General features: G+C 39.8%; 1 protein-coding gene across 1 annotated transcript in view; it reads left to right on the top strand.

Moving 5' to 3' along the window:
• Positions 1-11,962, top strand: part of fbxl7 (F-box and leucine-rich repeat protein 7) — a 29,291-nt gene extending 17,329 nt beyond the window's left edge. Inside the window, exons 3-4 of the mRNA XM_079877613.1 lie at positions 7,199-7,804; positions 10,660-11,962. Of these exons, the coding sequence (XP_079733739.1) occupies positions 7,199-7,804; positions 10,660-11,396 (1,343 nt within the window). The 3' untranslated portion in view covers positions 11,397-11,962. The remainder of the gene's footprint in view (positions 1-7,198; positions 7,805-10,659) is intronic.
• The last annotated feature ends 6,007 nt before the right edge of the window (positions 11,963-17,969 follow it).

Here is a 17,969-nt window from a genome sequence, read left to right as displayed (position 1 = left end):
CGTGAGTGATTATTCCGTGTGTTTGCTGGTAGTGAGCACAGCTGCTCTTTAACGCAGAAACTCTTGCAGAGCCCCAGAATCTCGCATGAGAAGCTCCGAAGGCATTTTAATCAAAACAAGATGCCCCTCTAGAAGCTGGAAGGGGCACAGCTGAGACATATGCAGGACCAGCGTCTGTCAGGAACTGTGGTTAGACTGACAGATGAGCCAAGCACAGGGAGTGCCAGGTCTGTCAACAACCTCTGATAGAGCTGAACGACTCAAATGCTGCCGCTGCAGATGGAAAGATCCAGCTCTGCTGTCATGTACCCTAGTACTTTAACATTTATGATTATTTCATTTCTTGGCTTGACGTTTGTGCTTAATAGTTCTGACACTTATGAAAGCAAGTTTTGCTGAATCAAAGTCCAGCAGCTACAGTCTCTGGCCCCCAACACCACAATGTTACAAGTTCCCCTCACATTCGCGATGTGAGATCAGATTACTGTCTGCTGCCAGAGGTCACGCTCGGTGTCCAAGTGAAAGGTACATGTCTGAAGACATCACATTTTGTTTCTTGTAACTAAAACAATGAACTAATGGTGAGATTGGGGACCTGAGGTCGTGAGACTGAATTTGTAAGCAGAGTACAGAGTGGTGAATTGCGGAATTATTGAATTACGACTGTGTCTGAAAACTTGTTGCCTCACTGCTCTACAAGCCAATGACTTCACAAGCAGCGTTTGTGCACAAAGGTACCTTCTAAACTGATTTCCGGCTTCAGGCTTCTGATGCAGCATAATGGATCTACAACTAAATAGAGAGAGCTTTGATGATTATAATGTTAATATTTAATCACCACAATACTAATTTCACTTCAAATTATGTCGAAAGTTGAAAAAAGTGAGCAAAAACCAACATTATACACAAACTGAACACCAGCCAACTTTCAGACACGTTTTTTTAGCCCAACTGTCGGAATTGGACGCACAGTATAATGAGCTATACAGTGAAGTATTGCTTCGGCAGTGATACAACTTAAAAAATTGATCAGATGAAGGTGTCTCAGTAGACAGGATCTGACACAATCATTAAATTTAGACATGGCTTGTTGCCTTCCTACCTCCGTATGCTCCCTGCAGGAGGATTTTTAAGCTTTCGGACACAGCTCTAAATTCAAAGATATTAATCACAGGATATGCATTCTGTTTTCCACCCAGGTCCACAAAAGTTAATTTCTCAAATATGATAAAATATATAAACTCTAATAATAAAAAAATAATATAAGCCTTCAAACTTCAGGGGGTTTAAAACATAACATTTTTAAAATAAAGGTTTGCCAAACTTTTTTTGTTGAACAGATCTGTGTTTCTCTCACCAGTGAGAGGAAAACTGAAAACCTCAAGTGAACCGATCGCAGGATGCTTTGAACTTGGTGGGGAAATTGCTGTTGCTCCCTTCATACAGTATACTTGGCTATCAGGTAGCCTTTTTTTTATTTTTTTTATAAATGGGGTAGAGAGAAAATAGCTTCAATGTATTGTGAATGTGATGGATTATACAACAACATATCTGCAACTTTGACTGATGTGGTGTTTGCAGGTTTGAAATCTGCCTTGCATGTTCAACACAACTGCCAGAGCTGAATTTTTTAGTTTTGGCTAGTGGTGATTCCCCTGATAGTGGCCTGTGTGGAGCTGTGCAGTCATCTGTGCATGAGTAAACAACATGAGTGAGTGGGTCTGACCTCCCGTTCACCCTCATTCCAGACCCTTTGGAGTCTGCTCAAAACATGGAATCTGGCCTTAACTCCAAACATCTCATTTTCATCCTTCAAAAGGTAGAAGATTCCAACTGAGATTATGGTAAAGGGTCCTGTCTTAAGATAACCAATCTGCATTAGGCATATTTGTAAGCAATTACCCCTGGAACTCTCCTGAGATGAAACAGGACTTTTGTTGTCAAATTTGTAACCGTGATTCCCTCCCAACCACTCCTTTTCTGTGCAAAAGACTGTGAGAACATAGCATATCTATCAGATTTGATTATTCCGATCAGACTATGAAGTATGTATGAATAAAGGTCTTAAAGTTAAACAGCAGGAAGCTTTCGTATAGAGGAACAACTAATCAATCCCAGAGCTGACAGCTGTGCAATTAATAATGATTGTACGGGTCACATGAGCAGCGTCGTCTCGGATTATAGAGGTGTGTAGGAAAACATTCCCGGCTGACGTTGTTCAGAGGTCATTGAGTGACGGGATGCTGAACAGCTGGAGGAGTGATGAGTCTGAGAGTTCACAGCAGGCTTTTCTTAAGTGAGCTACAGGGTAAAATGACATTCCTCACATTCCCGTCTGTCGATTTTTGGTCTATGTATTTAAAAACCTTTACCTACACCTATCTTGGTGCCAGGCTGTAGGAAGACTAGACAGCTCAACCTCAAGATTTGCTCTTAATATTTTGGTTAAATGAATTGCATGCTTGAATTGGCAGAGCTTTGGCACAGTTTTAATGAATGGGTTGCAAAATTGCTGTGTTTGGTTAATGTTTGAAAACAATTTTTATTTTACAGTACGTGCACTTACAGTGTACTTACTTAAGAAAGTACTTGGTAATATAAGGTAACTACATGGGTTAAGGTTCTACACAAATTTCTACATTAGCAGATGACGTGTGTAGGTTCAGGGTTAGTACCTAGTTATTACCCAGTTATTGCAATTACTATAAGTATATAGTGTACAGTCAAACCAAAATTATTCAGACACCATATATCATTTTTGATAGTGGGTGCAGGACACTATAGTTAATATATGTAAGTTAGGATAGCAAGGTGTCTGAATAAATTTTGGTTTGACTGTACATGGGGAACAGGACTGTAAAAAAAGTGCTACTGAAATTGCTTGCGTTATTTGAATGTTGCAGCTGCAACTTGGATTCCTGATGGTTCAGTCTCATCTCCCATTCCCTTTAAAAGCCAGTTGCACTCGCACCATGGCGGATTCGCCATTTACATGGCGGAATTTACAAACGGAAAAACGGATCTGCTTGTGCGTGAGGTTTAAGCGAACGCGGGTTGTGGACACACCTATAGGCGCATATTACTAACGCGCTCTTTAAATAACAAAAAAAATAATTGTGCAGTCTATTTCAGTTGCCTCAAAATATCAACGCGCCAACAATGCGCCTGAACACACCTCGTTTTCAGACCAGCACATCCATGGGCGTACAAAAGGGGCCAAATACATTTGCTATTTAAACAACTTAGCCTACATCACAGGATGTGAAAATGATAACTGCGTTGGGCTGAAACTAGCAAAACTAGCAAAAAACATTTGCCTGTCGCCGCATTGCGCTGGGTGTGATAGGACCCCTTAAATATGGGTGTAAATAGATAACTGGGCTTTCAGACCCTCAGAGTGCATGGGTGAACATGATCAAGATCAAACTACCTCAAATTTAATCCTATCCTGTTTTCAATATAAAGCAGCGAAGATCTTTAAATATATTTTTATGGGTGAATACATTTTTGGCTGAATTATCTCTTTTGTGATGGTTTATTTCAATTAATAATTGAAAGTCAATATCAAAATCACCAGGCCAAGCAATTTTGGTGTGCCATTTCACAACAGCTTAACTCTTATCCCAACTCCCTGTTATTTTTTAAAATAGATTAAAAAGAGATGCTTGGAAAGTAAACTGTGCTACTTTGGTTGCAAACAAGCCTCAAACAGTGTTTTTTTTGTTGTTGTTGCTTTGAAACACTAGATGCTTTATTTTTGTCTGCTTTTTTTAAAAAACCTTTGTCAAAGTGAGCATTAGTCAGTGGATTAAATGGCTAGTTGGCATCTTGTCTCTGGAGTAGTTTTATGTCTGAGAACCTCATTGCACCTGCCTGGAATACCAATCCATAGTCTAGTATTCACCATAGACAGACTTTAACTCTCGGATGAAAAGAGGAAGAAGGCCTCCCCTGAACAATTCAAACAAACGTCACAGAGGTATTTCACATTTTCAAGGTTCGACTACCAATGGTTTGTAGGAAAAACTGTTTAAGTTCTACATTGACATTAATAACGTTTTAGCTTCAAGTTTCATGTTTTCACCTCATTTTCATTAGATTGCAACCAGAACAGGCATGGAACAGTCTTAAAATAAATACAATAATGAGATACAATTCGTGGCTTGAGGTAATTATGGCTTCTGTGGCATTATATGTGGTTTTGGGTTAAATTTGGCAAAGGTACTTCTTTTAACCAGAAGTTTTGGGGGATTTACAAGAAAATAACTGGAGCAAATAAAACTTGGAGGCTTGGAGAAAAAACAAAATAGACTTTTTTTCCTATATTGCAAACATTACTGAAAAACGTTCAGATCCTTTAAGGCTAAACAATATATATTCTAGAAGGTCCTTAAGAAGCAGTCTGAAAATGCAAAGTGCCAGAAGCAGGTTTCTCCATATGTTTGTGGTCATTTGATTGGTACAGTGCTACTCTTGTGGAGGTTTTCACAGATGAACCATCCATTGATTTAACACTAATGTAGGATTAGTAGATTTTTAATCCTCTTCTTAACAGCCTGACACACTTTAGTATCAGTGCAACTACTCTATTAGCCCTCAGACCGAGGAGCTTTAAGCTGCTGAAATCCCATGCTTGAGTAATGCATTAATGTGTGAAACAGACACTGGCACCCTGATTACAGCTGCTGCTTTAATGTTTAGTCAATCTGTCGAAGAGAAAAATCTGTATGTGAGTGTATAAGCTGTTAACTCAGGAAACATTATTTTAGCCACCTGTTGAGTTCTGACAATAAGCAACTTTACACTTCTAGCATTTAGCAAGATAAATTAAGCAAGATGTTCCTGGTGGTTAAAACCCGCAAACTTTCAGATATATGCACTCCAATATTCTTTCACACATTCATAGCAAGCAACTTTGTGTCTGCATCTGAAATCACATACTTCCTTACTATATAGTACGCGAAAAATAGTATGAGACAAAAGAAGTATGTCCAAATTCACAGTACACATAAAAGAGTAGGCAAAAAGTACCCGGATGAGAGTGAGATTCTGAAGTGTGCATACGATGGACACTTTACCATCCCATGAGGCCACGGGAGAGGATTTATGAATGGCTGACGCTGGTAGGTCACATAATAATGACAGCATGGTGGATGTAGTATGTCCGAATCACATTCATACTACACACATTCATACTATATACAACGTTTAGCGGTCGTGAAGTAATAACTTATTCAAAATAAGTGCTTTTTCGGATGCAGCCTTAGACACTGACTATGTGAATGAACAGATGGTCAAATGTTCTTGATGCTCATTGGATTATTCTCAAATCACATGATCATCAGGTGTGTGGAGTTAATGCTGCTCAAATGCTGCTGTCATTAAAGCAAAAGGGGGAATTCTAAAAAATTCATTCCTCAATTCAACTTTTCACTCAAATTGTCATGCTGATAATACTATTACAGCAGATCCAGGTCGAAACCAAGTTGGCCAGTTGATAATTTGGCTGATTAACCAGTTTGGACCTGCTAATGTCTTTAAATGAAACCATGTCGAATCAGCTTTAAGCCGGATTTTCTAGCAAGGTTGCTATTAGTGTTTTGAAAATGACCACCATGACCATGGAGCTCCTCCTACTGTTTGTTCAACTAGGAGCTTATGCTTTGTATTAGCTGTGCAAAGCAGTGTAATTCAGCTGGTAGTGAGGGTGGGGATCTATCGTGTGAGTCAGGGCTCAGGGCCATGCAGCCTTCACGGCCACTTCCAATTCTTTGTCTCTAGTGGTGACATTAAAATGTAATTGGCTTCTGCTTCTTCTGCCAACTGTAGTGGCTCCCCATAACATTATGGGACTTTGGCTGCTCTGAGGACTAAGTTTGTGAATGTGGTGGCTGTAGCAATTCAATCAAAGCTAAATGTCTCACTATATGCTCCCCTCTGGCACTTTGAGTTGTGTGGGGGTTTTGTCCTTACTGCTTTCTATTTCTTAGAGCATTTTGTATTTACTTTTTCATTAATTATAGGGGTTGGAACCAACAGCCTGTTATGAATAAGATCCGTTTTTTAAAAATACTGTTACCAAATGGCGTTTACTACCATTACCGGTTCTTGCACATGCATTATTTATTTTTTTCTAAATGAAATGTGTTACCACATTTTTTTTGTTTAATATATAGTTAAGGCCAAGTATTTTAGAGATTTATGCATGTAAACAAAGCTTTGGCAAGAATTGTTTTAAATGAACTTATTGAAATTACGCTCGCTAATAATAAATATTATATTATATAATATTATATTATATTATATAAAAGAAAATTATGATATATATAATAAATTGGCAATAGAATCACACTATTTTCCAAATATTTAATCAGAACAGAAGCTTGTTAAATGTGTCGATCAATGGACTTAAATATCTTGTGCTGTTATAGAGATATGATCTTCATAGAGGCAGTGCTTGAAGACTGAGCTTGCTTGCTTTCAGATTCTTGTGAATGGAGGCATATCCGTCATATATGGGATATGATTATGAGCTGCTGTTTCCCATTATTCAACACAGTGCACTGTGAAACTGTAGGAGACAAAAACATCTGTCAAAGGGAACAATGGAGTCATCATGCCCATAAATTAATGGAAATAACAGAGTTATGGCTTGAGTTTTGCTGAACAATACATATTGCAGTTAAGCTGCTCGCAGTTTAATCAAATGGAATAAGAAAAGCTTGGTAACCCTTGATCCTCATCCAATCATTACTTCCCTGATGGTTCAGGAAAAAGTAAATAAGGCCTGATACATTATATCTGGGGTTTCAGGCATGACCTGGGCCAGATCATACAGTGGAGGAAATTCATGGGAGATTAGTCTGTGAATATGGCTTTTGCAGGCTGCATGTACAATACATGCTAGATCTCAGCAACACTGCCAGAGAGTCATTTTGTCTTAAGCTATGAAACACTTTCTACCTCAGTCAACATTGTGGGATGGAGCCAAGTGCTTTGCATGTGCAGAAAGACAATGCATTAACTGAGGAAATGATTTGAAAAGGAAAGACTGCTATTTGTTTAGATTATTTCAACAACTTGTCTTTGTTACATAATGATGTTCTCAGAGTGGTTTGAGTGCAATATCATAGTGTGTTCTTGTCTTTCTCTCTCTCTCTGCCTTTCCTCTTCATTTTTCTATTTCCCTTCTTCCCAGATTCGGACCTTAGTATGCGAACAGTGAGTACGCCAAGTCCAGCTCTGATATTGCCACCTCGTTCATCTTCAGCTGTACTTAATGGCTCCTCTACATCCTCTTCCACGTTCGGCACGGAAACCATCGCCATGGTCCACACGCCGCCCACTTCCCTCACCCATCCTCAGAGGGGCCTGCGGCAACCGAGAGACCAGCAGGGGGCGCCCATCGACATCCTCCCTGACCATGCTTTCCTACAGATCTTCACCCACCTGCCCACCAACCAGCTGTGCCGGTGCGCCCGCGTGTGCCGTCGCTGGTACAACTTGGCCTGGGACCCCCGCTTGTGGAGGACTATTCGTCTGACCGGAGACGTGCTACACGTGGAGCGCGCGCTTCGGGTTCTTACTCGCAGACTGTGCCAGGACACCCCCAATGTGTGTCTGACCCTGGAGGCGGTGGTGGTCAGTGGCTGTCGGAGGCTGACTGATCGAGGACTGTACACGGTGGCACAGTGCTGTCCAGAACTCCGTCGCTTAGAGGTGGCCGGCTGTTATAACGTGTCCAACGAGGCCGTGTTTGAGGTGGTGTCACGCTGTCCCAACCTGGAACACCTGGATGTTTCAGGTAATTTGTTTTTTTAAATGATGATGTTTGGTTTTATTACTAGTATTTATCTCTCCTAAACAGGTGCTGCCCACACTGAATGCAGTCAGAAGATATTTAATGTTTAATGTAGTTATAGCAGGATTTTATAGCAGGACCAATGCAATTTGATATTGAGTGCCCAGCTACAAAAACAGAAACAAAGCTACCATCCAAATGGTTAGGACAAAAACTCGAGATTCAAAAAATTGAGATTCAAAAATTCAAAAAGATTTACAGCATTGTGATTGTTACATTCGGCTTGGTTAGGAAAGTGTAAAAGTCACAATAGCGATGAACTTAATTATTGGAAATAAGGCCCTGTTGATAATATAAGAAATGTTTTAATTTTATTTATGATTTATTTATGATGTAATTGCTATTTTACATATTTTAATTTTTAATTGTTTCAAATGGTTTTGCTTCAGAATCAGGACATTACTTTGGACATCAATCGGCATCCCAACACAGCACCAAAATTGTTATGTTGTAATTTAACATCACGCAATATTACATAAACTACATGCTGCATGCAAAATGATTCAAATTATTCATGACCTAAACTGAATTTAGAAAATTGACTAATTTTGGTTTCTAAAAGTGTCTTTAATTTCAGTGGTCTCATGGTCTTGGCTGCCACATATCAAATTCAGCTTTGATTTTCCCCTGCTCTCCACAATCCTATCAGAACAGTCCTGTGAAATTTGGCACAAAAAGAGTATTTGAGTATTGACTTGACACAATTATATTCAATTTGACATTCTCAAACTAACATGCCAGTAAAGTAGCTGTGTTGGTCTACAGACTCTCTAAAAACCCAGAAGGATTTGTATTCAGCTATATAAATGACTTACTGACTCAGAGCCAGACAGCCTGTGCTTCACCTGCTTTGTTGTCCAGCACAGAAGACAGTTTTACTCGCAGAGATTACTGAAATGTCCAGAACTTCCTCTTGGAAAAGCTGGAAAAGGTATTAATAGCTCTGGCATTCTGTCTGTGCTCTCTATACTTCCCAAAAGAAACATAAGCCCAAGCAGAACCAGGACCTCTGACTTTAAGGTGCTTTGGGAAAATCTGCTACCCCAATTTAGAGAATCAATCATCAACTGTATTTTGTATAAAATAAATGGCTATTAAGGTAGATTATTAAATGTTCATATAAGAGCCTTTATATGAATCTTTGTCCATTTCTCCAGTTTGTTTTCAGTATTGTGTTCTCAGTACATGTTATTAATGACTTTACCTGGCAACATTTTAGCCGGATTTCCTTTGTTTTCTTGCAAGTATTACATTTCATAAAGGACTATATAGAGGTTTACAATGTAGGATTCAGTGAATATGTCAGAAAATACTCCTCCTCCACCTCATGTCCTCAAGTCCCTTCCCTGGTGTTTTATTTCCAACTTCCTGCACTGCACTTCCTGTTCAAGCACGTTGTTGTTTTCCCTGTGTGAGTGCAGGGGTCCGGCTGGAGTCCCTCTGCCGATGGACTCGAGCGTTGCATTCTCACTGTGCTCCTAAAGGACACATGGGGAGATCCCATCCCCCACTCCTCCTGATATGACTCAGTTCAGATGTCTCTGCAAGGTTTCAATCAAACCCTCTGCTGCCATTTTCATATTCTTCAGATATTCTGCAATAACCTTCAGCTTTAGTTCTACTGTCTGAGGTCTGATGTTGGAGTTTCACAAGTTAAATCAGATGACTAGACAGCAGAGGAGATACATTTCTTAGATGGAATGTTTTACATCAAGGCTTTCTGTGATTCCTGTAAAAACAGATCTAAAACCAAACATTTGGTATTTCTTTTCATGTGCATCTGATAAGATGAAAATGTCTGTCTTTTGGGGGTAAAAATCATCACGTGCACATGGTTCTAAAGAGATATGTTTTCTTTTTCTATAATGGTCAAAACAGTCCCCAAAGCTGAAATGTGTCATTTTTCTTAAAATACTTTCTCCTATGGCAGCTTGATATGCAGAGACAGCTATAAGTAAAGAAAAAAAAAATAAAGAAAAAATATGGGTGCTCCAGAAAGAATATATATTAGTGAATATCTCCTCGTGAAATACTTCAGGCACATAGATTGTGATATTAAAAAGCCTTTTTATTGTAGACCTAGACTATCCTAAAATTTTAATATGTACTAATTCTTAAATGCAGACAACTCATATTATATGATAATGTGCATAATATGTAGTAATTGTATAAAAATATAATTAATATTTATTTTCAATCATTATTATTGTTATTATTACCAAACAGTAAAATTAGCATGAGAGCACAATTCCAAAAAAGCGCGGATGGGAGTGGAAAGTTCTGCGCGTGATCTACTGACAACGCACAAATTAAAGAACACAGACGCAGCCAAATCATTTCCATAATGACCAACGCAATCTACCAAGAGCAGCGCAAATTATTGTCTGACTTTTTTGGGGGCGGTAAATAATGGCGCAATTACCAGTGAATTGACTAGCGCAAACCTTAGTAAATCACCTTGCATGATTCATTTAAATACTCTCCTCCCATAAATTTTGCGTCTGAAAGAGAAACTCCTACAAATGCAAGTGACAAAAGTCAGCTGCAAAAATAACCCTGTACACGCCTTTTCAGCGCACTTTTTTCACTGCATGTCTTTAGTCAACCCTGACAGTAGCTGTTAGTAAATCTGGCCCTTTGTTGACACCAGACCCACAGAAATTACACACTTCATCTTTAAATACAGGTTTCGGTCAAATGTTTCATATCAGGTTCTGAATTCTTACATATTGTGTGTGCAAATGAAGTTCGCTTTGTATTACACTGTTCATATTCTTTACCGTCTTTGTTCTCTGCAGGGTGCTCTAAGGTAACGTGCATCAGCCTGACTCGGGACGTGTCCGTGAAACTCTCCCCTCTTCATGGCCAGCAGATCTCTATCCGCTATCTTGACATGACTGACTGTTTTGCTTTGGAAGACGAAGGCCTGCACACCATTGCAGCTCACTGCACTCAGCTCACCCACCTCTACCTGCGGCGCTGCGTGCGTCTGACCGACGAGGGCCTGCGCTTCCTGGTCATCTACTGTCCGTCCGTGCGGGAGCTCAGCGTCAGCGACTGCCGCTTCATCAGTGACTTTGGCCTGCGGGAGATCGCTAAACTAGAGGGCCGCCTGCGCTACCTCAGCGTAGCGCACTGCGGCCGCATCACAGACGTGGGCGTGCGCTACGTGGCGAAATACTGCATCAGACTGCGTTACCTGAACGCTCGTGGCTGCGAGGGACTGACGGACCACGGCATTGAGCACCTTGCCAAGAACTGCCTCAAGCTCAAGTCCCTGGACATTGGGAAGTGCCCGCTGGTGTCGGACGCAGGCCTGGAGCAGCTTGCACTAAACTCGTTCAACCTGAAGAGACTGAGTCTGAAGTCGTGCGAGAGCATCACGGGCCGTGGGCTGCAGGTGGTTGCTGCGAACTGCTTCGACCTTCAGCTGCTGAATGTACAGGACTGTGACGTGTCACTGGAGGCGCTGCGCTTTGTCAAACGTCACTGTAAACGCTGCGTCATTGAACATACTAATCCAGCCTTTTTCTGAGAGCTGCACACATGAGATTGCGTGGACGGATTTGAGAAGATAATCTCTTTTGACCCGGGCCGGTGACGTCTCTGCTAGACAACATAGCCGAGATTTGCACTGCTGCACCTCTGTATTTAATTTGCATGGTTGGGAGAAGTCTTAACTTTTTAATCCATCTATTTATATTTTTATTCACTTATATATTTTTTTGATTACTCATCTTTTGTATATGTCAGATTGTATTACATCTAACATGTACATTGCAAGCAATGAATTTTCATGAATGCAATTTCTTGATGCATAGAGGATTACATGATGTGACTTTAACCAGACATGAAACTAGTTTGCAGAACTACAGTGGTCCATAATTCAGTTTTTTTAGTGTTTACATTTGATATCTCTGTTGTGAATGTTTTGCTTTGTTTCATCATGTAAGCCTTTCTGTCTTGGTTTCAGTGCCAAGTAATATTACCGAACAGTGCCATTTTTGCTGTGACGTTCACCTTTGTAATGGTCAATAAGGCTCGTTTCAGGTGTTTAACAAATTGAAGACCACAGTGGAATAAAGAGGTCTAAGCCATATCAAACAAAATCATGATGTCTGCTTTTATCTTGCTAACCTGCAGTAGTCGAAATCCATGAAAGAAAAAGCACAAAATATGCTATTACAGTGGTTGTCAACCTCTGGGCTGCTACATTCTAGAATTGTACATTCTAATTACTCATCTTGATTATTGAATTACATTAAATGGTTAGTTCACCCAAAAATTTCGTTCATCTTCGGAACACAAATTAAGGTATTTTTGATGAAATCTGAGAGCTGTCTGACTCCTTCATAGGCTTCTATGCAATTTCATTCTGCCGGTCCAGAAAAGTTAGTAAAAACAACGTTAAAATAGTCCAAGTGACTACAGTGGCTCAACCTTAAGTTTATCAAGCGATGAGAATACTTTTTGTGTGCAAAAAAACCCCAAAATAACAACTTTAGTGTGTGTGTGTGTGCGCTTGTCCACTCATCTTTTGAGGATTAACCACAGGTTCTCTATGAAATTAAGATCAGAGGACTTGCCTGGCCACGGATCCAAAATTTCAATGCAATGATCTCCGAGCCACTTCATTATCACTCTTGCCTTATGACATGATGTTCCATCATGCCACGGATCATCACCAAATTGCCCCTGGATCGTTGAGAGATCGTTGCTCTTGCAGAACGTTTTGAAATCTTTATTCATGGCAGTGTTTTTGGGCAGAATTGTATGAGAGCTCACTCCATTGGATGGAAAGAAACCCCACACATGGATGGTCTCAGGATTCTTCACTGTTGGCACGACACAGGACTCATATAGCATTCACCTTTTCTTCTCTGGACAATTGATTTTCCAGATATCTCAGACAGTCGGTAGGGTGCTTCATCATGGTAGGCTGCTTCATCGAAAATAACTTTTCACCGGCCTTCTGCTGTCCAATCTTCAACTTCCTGCAGAATTTCAGTCTGTCCTTGATGTTTTTCTTGGAGAGAAGTGGCTTCTTTGCTGTCCTTCTTGACCCCAGGCCGTTGTCCAAAACTCTTGGCCTCACTGTGCTGTGAGTACAGATGCATCACACCCACCTGCTGCCAATATTGAGCAGCTCTGCACTGGTGATGACACGACTCCATAGCTTTCTGGACACTCTGGGACAACCTGAAGCTTTCATCACTGCAGTTGAACCTCTCTCCTGAAGTTCTTGATGATCCAATAAATGGTTCTTTCAGGTGCAATATTCTTTGCAGTAGTTTCCTTGCATGTGAGGCCATTTTGATTACAAAGCGATGATGGCTGCACAGCTTTCTTTGGAGGTAACCACAATGATTGGAAGTACTTTTTCCCTCCTTTTATAGCAATCAGTCTGCTCCTATAATCCAATCAGAATGATCAAACCATTACGCCTATGGAATAATCCGCCCGCACAATCGTGTGTATTAATTTATGTTCATCATTTATATATTTATTTGGACCTGATTTGTCCCTGAAGTCCCTGATTAAGGCCTCTTCTTGTAAAATCTGCTAAATGTTAATAATAAATAAATTAGAGGGATCATAGATTGCATGTGTTGTTATGTTGTACCGCCATGAATAAGCTATTTTACATAAGATGTTTATATAGTCCACAAGACAAAATAATAGCTGAATGTACAAAAATGAACCAGTTTGAACAAGTCCAAAAGTTTGCAGTCTTGATTCTCAATACCTGGATGTTCAGTGACTGTTTATGTTTTGTGATAGTTGTGATAATGAAATGCCCTTGGTTCTTCATCCTTCACTAACTCCTTCCAACAGAGACTGTATGATATTGGAATCTACAGAACTGATGCTCCCAGTCACACAATCCTATATTTATAATATGTTATTAGTCACGTTTAAGGAAAAGATCAGGCGTCAAGGTAAGCACTGTGTAATTTTACATTTGAGGCAGTATGTATAATTTTAGCTGTTTTGACAATGTTACTTGCAGGTTAAGCTGTTTTAGCTATCATTTAGCCGCTAACTGACACCTTGGTCAGTTGCCACAGAAAAAAGCTAGCTGGCAATGTAGTTGTGAGAAAATAGAAGGAAATGTAATCAGATTAATTTGAGTCTGACTATTTCCTAGTGATAAAACAGCAGTACAGTCCATCGTAGCCTAATATTACATCCCTGAGCAGCAGAGCAGTCCAGGCTAACATACGTACACTACATAGCCAACACTATACAACTAATTCAATTATCATCACAGCCCACATCGGTCCAGAACAGCATAGAACAGAGTTTCCCAGATTGTTAGGGAAATCCCCAACATTTACGTGAGGTTTGGGCACCACCTGCTGTCTTGACCCGCAAAATTCACGGGGAATTTTGAAAAATCTATTTAATATGGACAAATAAGTAGAGTGGAAAAGGATGTGTATATTTAATAATGTTGAAGCTTTAGGTTATTCAACAGCGAGGTGTTAAAGTGTTTGACACTGATTCTTATACTGTTTTTTGCCAGGTGTGCGCTATCGGCCCGGCTAGCTCAGTCGGTAGAGCATGAGACTCTTAATCTCAGGGTCGTGGGTTCGAGCCCCACGTTGGGCGTACGTTTTCTCTACCTCACTTTATTAAAGCTGGGGTAGGTAAGAATGGTCTAAAAAACGTATTTTTCAAATTTGTTTAAACTTTATGTATATATCAATACATAATTAAAATGTAAGTATTCTGAAAAAGAAAGTATAAAAATCGAGTGTATGTAGACCTCTAACGACTGTTTTAAAGACAGCTCATTATTTCCATTCAGTCCACCCTCTCCCTTCTGGGGTCCTTTCAAAGCCACGCCCCCAAAACACATGAACGCGCGACTCCGACCGAAGACGCATTATTTACCTGAGACAAGCGGAGAGGAAGGAGCACAGTGCATGTAGCATCATGTCAGAATCACATGTAATGTAACTTTATAACGTTGCACTCTTTCTATGAGTTATAAATATCTAGTAAGATAATATAACGGTAACTAACGTTGCAGTAGGCTATGTAAATAATTATTCTAGCGATATGTAATGCTAAATAAGGTTTGCTAGTACATTATTTTAGCAACATGGCAAGCCAGTGAATTAGCAGGTTTCAATTGTTGCTTTGCACAGTGCGTGACATTTTATCTGTATGTTATGCGGCTAGAGTTTTAACACTGAGTCAATGGGCTCCGACGGGCTTGTTTATCGTCATCGGTCTTTTCCCGTTTACCTGTCTTTGTTGTATGAGCAGGTTCCACTCGAGAAATTGGTAGTTTTGGTTGTTTGTCCGCCATTAGCACAGCTGCTCGGCACACCGGCAATCTTGATTTTGAATGACGTACGCGCTGTGCAAGAGAGGGGCGATCAGCGCATACGCGAACTTGATTGACACTGCTAAGACACTCCTCCTGGCTCTGAAGGCATCTGATTGGTTCTTTACACTCGGACCGAGTGGCAGTGATTGGTCAGAGTTTTTACTGTCCTGCAGCTGCTACAGAGGTCTGATTGTTTTCATTCCTTTTTCTGAACACATAATGTATAGACTACTCTCAGGATGGAAGGACCATTTCACCCAGTATAAAAAAAAGTGTTTCTGAACAGGATTACCTACCCTAGCTTTAAGTAATAATAATAAAAATGTATATAGATTTACTAGGTATTAAAATGACTAAATATTTTCAGACCTAACACGGGGTAGGACTTGTTGGTCCAGCAAATATATAAGATAGTAGCAATTTTATATCATCAGATATTGAGAAAAGAAAACACACTATTATACACGTTTTAATTTAAAAACAAGACAAGATCTGTAATTGTACTAACCTTGCACAGCCAACAGAGGACAGTTCAGATAAACGTGCAAATAGTCAGGCATTAGCTAAATATTTTCTTTGAAAGAAAAAAAAAGGTTTGGGGTCTTAATAATATTAGTATCTTCATATTATTAATATTACTATTATTAATATATTCATATATTAATAATTTATAAATTATTTATGAATATTGTTTTTTTGGTTGTTTTTTTTAGCCCTCTATCTGCCTGGTCTTATATCTTGTTGCCTCTATTTGGGTTTTACATTAAAATAAAACAGCATGTTGTGTCAATTAGGTACTTTTTTTTATTGACATGGCAGATTATAGCAATAATTACAGTGCTCTAACAACAGAGGTTAGCTGGATACATTAATAAATAACAACTGACATTGAACACGATATAGATGTAATGAAGACCAAGTTTCAGTGAAATAAAGATGTCTTTATGTCCTTCATTATGTGTGTATTCTGAGTGGCAGTTTCTCTCAGCAGATGATGAGGTTATGATACGTGATAGCATCTGAAATACACAATTGAGTTTAGAGTTACATTGTGTCTCTTCCATTTGATTATGTAAAAAACAACTATGTTCATGAAGGCCAAAATTAGCATAAATGGACAGAATGAGCCCTTTACCATATTAAAAGGAAAAAGTGATATAAGTCATGGTATAGCTTTAATGTTTTTTTTTTTTTGTGACTGTGTATGTTTTGGCATAAAGTCATAATTTAAAAAAATCAAACAATATGGATCATAAATTCCATATCTCTGTTACTTACTTTGTGGAGAAGAGATGATGAGTATCCTTAACTGAACAGAGCTGCTCTGATGTTCTAAAAAGAGAAAAAGACATGATTGTTAGGAAATGATTGTTACAATTTTTAAAGGCACACTATACAAGATGTGTACCTTAAAGGACAAGTTCGGTATTTTACACATAAAGCCCTGTTTACAGATCGTTTCTGATGAAATAGAACGGTTAAGATTAAACTTTTGACAGATGCTGCTGTCGCGAGAATTTTAGGTTTATTTCGCTTCCCACCCCCCTCAAGAATGGTAGTCTATGTGCACTGGAACAATCCTTCCTAAAACGCATTAAACTTTCATTTAAAAAGAGATGAAACTCACCGAGTGGTCAGGGGTGTTCACTGATATGCTCATACAAAAATCGCTGCAAAAGATGCTTTCCAACAGGTTTTATCATAGTTTTTGTCCAACTCCATTGACTTGCATTGAATGTGCTGTGTGAGGTACGGTATTACTCCGCCGCTTCTTCTTCTGCTTCTTCTGTGTATTCAGTGAAATGCCAGTGGTTTGCTTGCAATTGGCAAATGTGCATTATCGCCACCAACTGGGCTGGAGTGTCTATTATTCAAGCTCTCAACGGAAGAATCTACGGGTGTGAGACGTTTGGAAAAATAGATCCACAGTTTTACAACGAATGGTAAAACACCTGTTGGAAAGCATCTTTTGCAGCGATTTTTGTATGAGCATATCAGTGAACACCCCTGACCACTCGGTGAGTTTCATCTCTTTGAAACTGGGGGGGCGGAGGGTGGAGGGGGGGGCGACAAATCTCCTGAGAATCACGAATTGCTTTACGGCACGACGTCACATACCTCTATGGAAGACACTAGCACATTTCAGATGTGAATCATGGCAGAGTCGACGAAGAAAGCGCGGTCAGAAGCAAGGGGGTAATCTTTCAGCCGGAAACTGAAGCTTCCCCGGGCGCCGCCATTGATTAGCAGACCATCACCTGCTGTTAGCATTCCATTGACTCCCATTCATTTTAGTGTCACTTTGACAGCGAATAACTTTACATCTGAGGCATTTAAAGACTCCATTTGTCCATTATTTTTTCTAAAGAAACACAAAAATGTATAAAAGGCTCCATTACCTTGTATCTTACGTTATGGCCCCGTAGAAGCAGTTTTTGTAAAAATAGGCTAACGATTGCGTCATAACCACGCGACTCTCTGTCGCACAGTAGAGAAATTACCGTATGGACAGGAGGAGAAGCTCTCGGGCAATCGGGGGGACGTGGAGGCAAAATGACAAAATAATTCATCAGAGCAAAAATTGCTCCTGCTCCTAGCTCATGGACACCTCCTACTCACACTCTCTGTCTCTGCAAGTTTCAGAAGGGAATGATTCAGATTTCTCTTGGCACAGCTACTAGAAGACAGACAGGTTGCTCATGTCACATCTATGTCATCAAGCTCAGTTTGAGTCTGCGCAGTACGCTCAGCCACCAGGAAGTGAGAGCT

The sequence above is a fragment of the Squalius cephalus genome, assembly GCF_949319135.1.
Source record: "Squalius cephalus genome assembly, chromosome: 7".
NCBI classification, from domain to species: domain Eukaryota; kingdom Metazoa; phylum Chordata; class Actinopteri; order Cypriniformes; family Leuciscidae; genus Squalius; species Squalius cephalus.
This window is presented reverse-complemented; position numbering and strand designations above follow the sequence as displayed.